This window comes from Trichoplax adhaerens, genomic scaffold, assembly GCF_000150275.1.
Source record: "Trichoplax adhaerens TRIADscaffold_23 genomic scaffold, whole genome shotgun sequence".
Classification (NCBI taxonomy): Eukaryota; Metazoa; Placozoa; class Uniplacotomia; order Trichoplacea; family Trichoplacidae; genus Trichoplax; species Trichoplax adhaerens.
In genome coordinates this window covers 307,201-316,582 of record NW_002060964.1, presented here as the reverse complement: position 1 = coordinate 316,582, position 9,382 = coordinate 307,201, and the positions used below count along the sequence as shown (strand labels likewise).

The 9,382-nt window shown below is 34.1% G+C and overlaps 3 protein-coding genes across 3 annotated transcripts; 1 reads left to right on the top strand and 2 right to left on the bottom strand.

Moving 5' to 3' along the window:
- Positions 1-270: 270 nt before the first annotated feature.
- Positions 271-1,377, top strand: TRIADDRAFT_61335 (uncharacterized protein; the record flags this gene model as incomplete). Its single annotated transcript, XM_002117318.1, has 1 exon — positions 271-1,377. One exon carries the CDS (start codon positions 271-273, stop codon positions 1,375-1,377), a length of 1,107 nt encoding a protein of 368 aa, XP_002117354.1.
- Positions 1,378-3,572: 2,195 nt separating this feature from the next.
- Positions 3,573-4,688, bottom strand: TRIADDRAFT_61334 (uncharacterized protein; the record flags this gene model as incomplete). Its single annotated transcript, XM_002117264.1, has 1 exon — positions 3,573-4,688. One exon carries the CDS (start codon positions 4,686-4,688, stop codon positions 3,573-3,575), a length of 1,116 nt encoding a protein of 371 aa, XP_002117300.1.
- A 1,721-nt stretch (positions 4,689-6,409) lies between these two features.
- TRIADDRAFT_61333 (uncharacterized protein) lies at positions 6,410-8,859 on the bottom strand (the record flags this gene model as incomplete). The annotated part of the gene is made up of 7 exons (XM_002117263.1): positions 6,410-6,459; positions 6,591-6,990; positions 7,127-7,183; positions 7,275-7,379; positions 7,477-7,631; positions 8,317-8,384; positions 8,843-8,859. The coding sequence occupies 7 exons, from the start codon at positions 8,857-8,859 to the stop codon at positions 6,410-6,412; spliced, it is 852 nt and encodes a 283-aa protein (XP_002117299.1).
- Between the last annotated feature and the right edge of the window lie 523 nt (positions 8,860-9,382).

The window sequence follows — 9,382 nt, the reverse complement described above, 5'->3', positions numbered from 1 at the left end:
TGTACAATAGTTTATGGAGCTGTAAAGTGTACAGGTGTCCATTTGTCCAATTGCAATGGCGTCCGTAAGGATTCACGAACCTGCCGACTAATAATTAGTTAATTTATTCATAGCAAGACTGAACAATGGTCAACATTGCAGCACAGTACTTTTGCCGAGAGTAGAGAGTGCATTAATTAATTAAAACTGTAATAGCCACGGCAATATATTAAGCAATAGCTATTGGTTTGCAACATTTGGCGTTCTTGTTACAGGCAAAGGAGTACCATCATGGCAGAACAAGTCATTCGAACTGATATTTTTGATTATGAAGCAGCATTTCTTGCTTACAAGGATTCCAACAATGATCATGAGAAATTATCGCTGTTCAATCACACCTTCTTAAAACTCCTGGAAGATCAAGGATTGTTTTGTCGTGAGGATCAAACCACTTTAGTGGGCGACATTGGCTGTGGCGATGGAGGAGCAACTGTCCATTACTTAAAAAATATCCAATTTAAAGGTGGATTAGATGTTCGAGTCACCGATAAGCAACCAGAATTTGCCGGTAGCGATACATCGTCAGATCAGAATAAAAATTCCAAAGCATGTCTAGCAGAAGAGATCCTCTCCAATGCCAAACAATCACAGATTATCCCATTAAAGAATTACCAAGTAAGGTATGGCGATATATTAGCAGATGATGTCGCACAATTGCTGTATACCAATGAGGAAATGAAAGCTTCAATGAATCGATTTGATCTTGTCTATCTATCTCACATTCTCTACTACGCACGCTATAATCATCAAAATGGACGTTATGGCGTAACCCATGTTGTAGACAGCGTAGCAACGGATTTATTATCGGAGAATGGCGTTGCAATATTATTCCACAGTGGGCTTCGATTTAGCAAGTACGCCTATTTCCGAATAGCCTATTTCACCCGAGGTGTTATCCAGAATGTTGATCCAACTGATGAGGAAATTAAAAGATTATCCACTGATTGTGCTATTAGGGACGCTTGCAATGAATTAGGGTTAACTTGTTTCGAGATACCCTACAAGTTCGATCTGTGCTTTTCCAAAGATATTCGAAAGTATAGTGATATCTACAAGGATCCTAGCCGATATCATGAATTGCGAGGTAATCCTTCTGCGATAAAGGATTTACGCGTAATCATATTTATGTCTCATCGCTCACCGGAAGATCTCTATGCAGATAAATCTCCTCGAGGATTAAACAATTTAGTCGATAGAATCGTCGATGCTGTGGAGAATAATGGTTGCGTAGACCTATTTTCTTTTATGCAAATCATCTTGAGCAGAAAAGCAAGCGCCGAATTTAAGCAGAAGATAGAAAGAGCTGTAAAGGAATGCCAGAATCAACTTTGTAGCTAGACACCCGCACAATTTTCTGCTCAAAGTGATGCCATGCTTAGCATGGGTCAAATTTTCGTTCTATCATGCCTAATTACATTCTGTTTCTTCCCGTTATAATTATTCATTCAATTTATCTATCCATTTTTCAACCGACTGTGAAATTATTTTAACCGGAATAAACTATTTTCTATTAATCACAGATTATTTTAGTCAAGCTTGCAATCACGACATAGTAAGTGATATTCATTCCTAAAATATCTATCTCCTACTTTCAGCATAAATTTCAACATAGAATTGAAATAATCATTACAGTAGTGCTTATATACGTTCGTAAGTTTTTTTTTTTAACGAGCACATTCTTGGGTAAATAGATATAAATAACTGAATAAATAGTTTGCAATGCACAAAATTCTACTTGGTGTATATTATTTAATTTGGATAAGATCGTTGCTATTACGTCAAAATAAGCACTCTTTTTACGTTAAGTCGTTAAGAAATCTTCATTTGTTAAGCTAGAATACTCCTTCTGGAAGAGATTTCTACATTGCGAAGATGCTTTCTTTCCCAGTAGTCTATGGCAGACCTCAATAATTCATTGTTAGTGATTTACAGAAGATTACCTTTACATTCTGTCATTTCTTATTACGGTTTGGAAATGAACCAATAATTATATAATCTGTAATGTGAATCCAGTCAAAATTTTTAGAATGCTAATTGAATATTAATACATCGACATTATTTTGGCTCAGCAATGCCTATGCATAAGAAATGAAACCCTAAATAGTAATGCCATTTCACAAGTAAGCTAATGTAATCTAAAGTTTCTTAAAATCGTTTCAATGTAAGCAATACATTATCACATTGACTAAGAGCAGCAAAGATCAATCTCTAGTATGGAAGAGTTTGAAGAATCGTGAGCATAAATTTGTGAGTGTAAGATACATTCATTATCACTGTACAAGTTAAATCAAATTGATTAAGTGCATATAGAAAATTTGATAACCGTTAAGGCAATCATAAACTTGAATAACAATTTATTTCTAAATATCGATAAATATATATCACAGAACTACATTACGACAGTCATTAATTCTGTTCACTACATTGCCTGTTATCTGCATCCCAATAATAATTTATCTGTTGAGTGATCTTCTAAATTTGCTATACATTTTTATACAATACTATGCATGTAATTGACATCCCTAGGTGCCATCTTTTTTGTAAGTTATTCATGCAATATCAGAATGCGTACCATTGAGGAAGAAATAAAAGGCACGATTTCCTTTTATGTCTTTATTCATTATATAGAAATAAATATACTCGTAGTCTTTCGCAAATTATATTATTCGCTTTAGAATGCTCAACTGATTCAGCGAATTTTTTATCTGATTGGTTTCACAAAATAACTTATTCACTAATGGATGCATACTCAAAGTAGAATAGAGCACATAAGTAAATTTTGATAAAATAATATTAGCAAAGTATTTGCACAGAATAGAATTAGATTGGTTAGTCTTAATATCCAAGTAAAACGTAAACGAGTAAATCAATATTGATTTTATTTGCAATTAGCCAGAAGAGATTGAATAGATATATTTTTGCAATAATTCTTGATGTCTGCTACATGCAGCTTTAGCACTAATTTTGTCCACATGAAAGTTTCCTTGCTATTGCTTACTCCTGATAGATACCGAACATAATCGGCATGTTGCATAACTTTACCCGATTTCTCCTACCAATATCAGGATACCGGCAGTAGCTGCTGTCGTAGCAATCACACTTACCTTGAATGCCAGTTACTCATGGTGACAACATCTTCCATCTCTGAACGCTGTAGTCAATAATATTATATCGTACGGTAATACATGCAAAACAGTCACTATTGGTAGAAATATCAGTTCACAGTCTTAAAGACAAAATCGGTCTTATGGATGCTTGTAACCTATATAAGGGGGAAGAAATCAAATGTAGTAATGACAAGAGCATCAGGTTAGTGTCTAATTAATCTCACTCTTGGTGACGTAGAAAAATAGACATCCAGTAAAATAGATCGAAAATTTAAATTAGGATTCAATAAGAAGTGGTTACTAAGAGCTTATAAATTGGGGGGATCCATCACTATCTTTGAATGCAATTAATTATCATAATACGAAATTAGTGAAAACTCTATCAATCTTAACGATTATTTCAAGCAAGAATAGGAATGATGCTAACTACGAGTCACAAAGTTTATTCTGACATATTTTCACAGCTTTTTCAATCTTCTGCTTAAATTCATCGCTTGCTTTTCTGCTTAGGATGATTTGCATACACGAAACTACTTCAAAGCCATCATTATTGTCTATAGCATCAATCACTTTGTCCACAACATGGTTTAGTCCACGAGGAGATTGATCAGCGTGCATATTATCCGGTGAGCGGTGACCAATAAATATGGTAGCGTACAAACCCTGTAGGGCGATAGCATTGCCCTGCAATTCGTGATATCTGCTGGGATCTTTGTAGATATCACTGTATTTTTTATATTCCTTAGATTGGAATAGCTTAAACGTGTACGGTATCTCAAAATAAGTTAATCCTAATTCATTGCACGAGCTCCTAATGATGTAATCAACCGATAAACTCTTATATTCTTCCTCGGTTGGAGTCTCATTTTCAATTACCCCTCTAGTATAGTAAGCTCTTGCCAAATATGAGTGAGGAACTGGTGAAAGGCTAGTATGGAATAGTATTGCAACGCCATCGTCTGACAATAAATTGCTTGCAACGCTATCTACAAGATTGGTCACGCCATAGCGACCATTTTTATGTTGGCCACGGGCGTAGTAGACTGCATGAGACATAAAGACAAGATTAAATCGATTCATTGAAGTTTTCATTTCCTCATCTCGAAGCAGTAACTGCACAACATCATCCTGCAAAATATCGCCATATTTAACTTGAAAACTCTTTAATGGGATAGTCTGTGCTTGTTCAACCTTGGAGAAATTTTCTTCTGCTAGGCCTTTTTCCTTTTTGCTATTTCCTTTCTCATCTGTAGATTGATCGATACCGGCAAACACTGGATGTTTGTCTATAGCTCTAATATCTAATCCTCCTTTAAATTCTACATTTTGCAGGTAACGGATAATTGCATCTGCGTCTCCACAGCCAATATCGCCGACTATAGTTGGTTGATCCTCACGACGAAACAAGCCATCACTTTCAAGTTCTTTTAAGAATGAGTGATTTAATAGAGATAATAACTGATGATCATTATTGCGACTCTTATAGCCAAGAAACGCTTTATCATATTCAAAAATATCAGTTCTAATCGTTTGTCCCTCCATGGTTATGCTGCTATTTCCTTCAGTACCAATCCCAAATGCCGTCGATCTGTGATAAGGCGTGCCGGTGGGGCGTACACTTACTACACTCTTCCAATTTTATAATCAGCTAACCGACATATCGACTTCTCATAAATGACAATAACGTAGTAGGCCCTTAGGGCGTATGGAGTCTTTTATTTTGACTTCATTAATTATTCAAGACTTAGCTTGGTCAGAAAATCTCATTTTTACAGATTGTCCAGCAGTACAGTCTAGTACAGTCTAGTACAGTCTAATGATTGCTAGTCCAGTTGGTGCTCGAGGACAGTCGAGTCCACGATACTGCATGTACTGTACACAACCGTTGACTGCATGCTGTTTCCCAAGGGATCAAAGTATAGTACTGTCGAAATAAAAAGGAAAAGGGCTTTTCTTGTTCCACTATGGAAGAGAGCCTAAACAATATGCCGGGACAAGTTAAACATTGAGTTATCATTGAATTGGCCAAAAATCTTGTACAGCCATCGATGGAGTACTGCAAATGTTTACTCAACTAGTCAACTTGATCAATTAACTTAAACTATTGCAGTCCATTGCACCATAAACTTGAAATTACAGTAGAGTAGACAAAATGCAGTTTCGCGTTTTTATACAGAATACAATACTGCACTTTGCATATCGGTGTTTTGCGATCATGATATTTTACTTTTCGGCTGCTTTTTACCTGCAGAGTACTGCAACGGTATATGAGACATGAGAACTAGAATCCCGGTTTACAATTCTACCTGTAAAAATTCTAAAACGCCTAAAGGATTAGAGCTTGTATGATAGTCGTCTATGATCCATGGATGACAGTCAATAATATTGTTTATAGAAGGCAAGAAACATTCTTTGCAAGGAATTGTTTATTACCATTATAGATATCTGTATTACTGTAGAATGTTATATACTCCATTAATTTATTCTACGAAATTACTAAGCAGAACATTGATAAAGTCAAAGCTTTCCTTACCAAGCCTATCCATTGACTGTATCCGATATGACATAATCACGTAGCTAAACCGGATACACAATTGCACGTCCTATTTAATCGCAAAGATAATTGTACAAAATAGCCCCAATTCAGGTTTTAGCCGGAACATATATATATAAACATCTGCATTATGTTTAATATGTTAATACCGTTTGTATATATATTATTATAATAGAACCGTCATATCAAGCCATATACAAAACTGTGGCAAGTAAATGCACACTAAACTATATTAGCACTCGGTTCCAATGGAACTTATTTTACTAATCTAATATGAAATATATATTTAACCTTAACATACCGTACTTATGGTATAATAACTACTGTACAAATTCGCAGTAATTTCATAAATCACTTTAAGGCATAAATTATATCACTATAGCATAAAATTTGGCAGTAAATCAAGCCTAATATAGCTAAATTTTGTACCAGAGTAAATAATCGTGAAAAGTGTTTGCGTTAGTGTTCGAAAGTAGACAATGTGTTACAGAATTACAAATCAAGTATCTTTATTGTAGTTTTTTGCTAAACATAAAAAATTGAATACATATCATTATTTAAAACAGTTGAGGCATCACTTTATACATAAGGCATTCAAGATATAATCAATAAAACAAAATCAATTTATGGATTTCATATGCCAGCCAAAATATCCTTTTTTTCTCTTATAACATGACTCTATAACTATTTCATAAGATCCAAATTACATTTAATGACGTTTATTTCTTAAAGAATAAGAGCGAGTGATTCTCTTTTGCCCTGAAAGTATAATAAAAAGTATACATGTTTCAACTGTATCGAGCAATAGATGCTGTGTCCATTAGAACACCAAACTAATTTTCTATACTTTTACAATGTCAAAACAGTAAACCAAATCGTAATCTGCATACCTTGCATACTTTCTTCCTGATGCATATTATCCTTGAGCATGATATTGGGTTGAATTTTCCTTTTCCTAGAGCCAGACTTTAATTTCTTAAGGTTACTCTCATCATCCCTTGAAGTATCTGCAGTCGGTTGTTTGCCATTCTTAGTTGTTGTACCGATTTGGTCCTTGACCTCTTTGGCTTCTACAGTCTTATTGTGTTTCCGTTGTTCATCATCTTTCAAGATACATTCCTCATTGTTGCCTTTATTACCGTTTATTGATGGAGACGATTTTAACTGATCACTATTGCCTTCGAATTCTTGTGCATCATTTGTCTTGCGTAGGATACTGCCTACATATTCATTGTCACTTTCGTCTGATGATATTTTCGCAGATATATCATCAGAGATCTCTGAGTCTTTCTACGCCAAAAAGTAAATAATACAATTATCTACTATTACCATCGCATTTATTACACAAGCATATTTCGATGCAGTATTAAACGTAGAAGTCTTAATTGAAGATACTATTTCAAATGACTTCATAGCTAACTCTAACCTCGTTTTCTTCAGCATCTGTATCTTTGGCAGATTTCTGACTGCTTGTATCACTAAACTATAATATCGATATTCATAATAAGGTAAACGATACAATTTTAAAATTTAACCGGGTATCCTATTCTACTGAAGTCAAACGATACTTTTACCTCCTCCTCAGCGGCTATTTTAATATCTGCAGATTTATCCTCAAAGAACAAATCACCCGGCTGTTCCTCATGGCTTTCAACTTGTACTTCTTCTTCTACAGCTAACTATTGATTTAGGTAGATTGTATTGCGTTTAATATACCATTATCAACAGATATCTATTTTTTATATTTTAAACAAAGAGACTAAATTAATTTCATACATTTAATAGCTGTTCAGTAACGTCCTCGGGCATATTATGTAATAAATAGTCGGACACTTTTGATCTTGTCCAAGTCTCCTTAATAAAGATTGTTTCCAATAATCTATAAAAACGCAGGGTCATAACCGAAAAGTTTATAGCAATACTGCTAAAAACTGTATTGAACGATAGCAGTCTTTATACATTAAAACAGAATCATTACTGTTTGTCTTTACGGCTTAACCAATCATGAAAATTCGTCGGCGCATCAATGACTGCTGATACCTATGTTTAAATTGATACACACATCGTAAATTACCATTTCGAAGACTTAATCTCCAAAATATCATAACTATAATTTTAATATGCAGCTCATACATATTTCTTAATGTCAAGTATTTCTTTTTCAAACGTTCGTCCTAAACGATGTACACAGATATACCTGAGGAATTCAAGTCGTCATTAGTAATATAGACATTAAAGCTTAGGGTTAAGGTTATATTTAAAAATGTACGGGGAATGTCTATTACTTGACATAGGCAGTACAATCTTGCAAATCAGGTTTCAACAAAATGGCTTGCCTAAGGGAGCGATCAATAGCCCGAATTAATACAAAATATGCAACACGGATAATTGCAACTAATGCTTAAACAGTCTGAGATACTTTATTAGTGGTAATAGTTTCCGTTTATCAACCACAGTAGATTGCAGGATGACATCGAAAAGGAATTCCGGACAACAACCTGTAAGCGTCAGAAGAGCATTGTTGCAATAGCTGTAAAAAACTAAATATTTATTTAAGAATAACAATCTGGCATAGTTTAACGGTTTGATTAACCGTTAATTTTCATCAGCACTTACTTATGGTCCGTAAAGTAAAATTTAATGCAGTTACCGATAACTGTTGATTGTTACCGTCGTAGTTTTTGCTATAAGAACAAATAAAGGTAATTAGTGCTCGCACGTTTAGAATTTTGTTAAGCGTTGCTTGCCTGGAAGTGCAAATATCCAAGTCTATATACAGCGATAGATAGGCCGAGATGATATCCAGATACTTAATACGAATAGTTGCATCTGCGTCATATTTAATCTAACGAATAAAGTGAGGCTAAGACTTAATTTATTGATATAAAGATTGCAAATCGCGGATGTTTTGTTCAGATCTTACATAGTTTCCGAATTTAAAATGAATTAATGTTATAAATTTGGATAGCTTGCTCCTTAGTTCTTCCATATGCTCCAAGGTTTGTGGAGAAAAAGCTTTGGTTAGGTATTCCGTAGACTCAACAATTACCTCTCTAGATAAGGTAACAAGATGAAATCAACACTACAAGTAACCTCAACATAACAATTTAGCAAAAAGTAAATACGGGATCGTTCGACTTACTTTAATAGGGCTGCCATAATTGGTAAAAAGTCCTGTCATCAATATTAAGCAAATTCAGTGACATACATAATCAAACATCTACTCATATTTAAGTAAGTAACATTCTAAAAGCCTTATAGTTCCAATCAAGGATCTATAAATGCTGTGCTGTATACCAAAAAGTTTACCTGTATATCCTCCATGGTATATAACCTATTTATAGTTGTTGTTAGTAATTTCGCAGTTGCATCCATGGAGTCTTCATAAGTTTCTTTCTATTGAGTTATCCAACAAAATTTTTAGCAAGTCTTTTATCTTTTGATTAATGCGATAAATGATTTAGCTTTAACAATAGCCAATTAATTATAGATTTAATTTGTTAAAAAGTTAGACGTATAAAATTAACAATTGAGTTACATATATCTGCGCAAGAGATGAAACCACTAGCGATATAGCTTCGGAATTGATATCAGATTCAAATAATCCTAGAACTTAATAGTAATAAGAAATGAGGAAAGTTATTAGTTAAAGCACTGGTTATTTGTTATCTATTAATTGTTA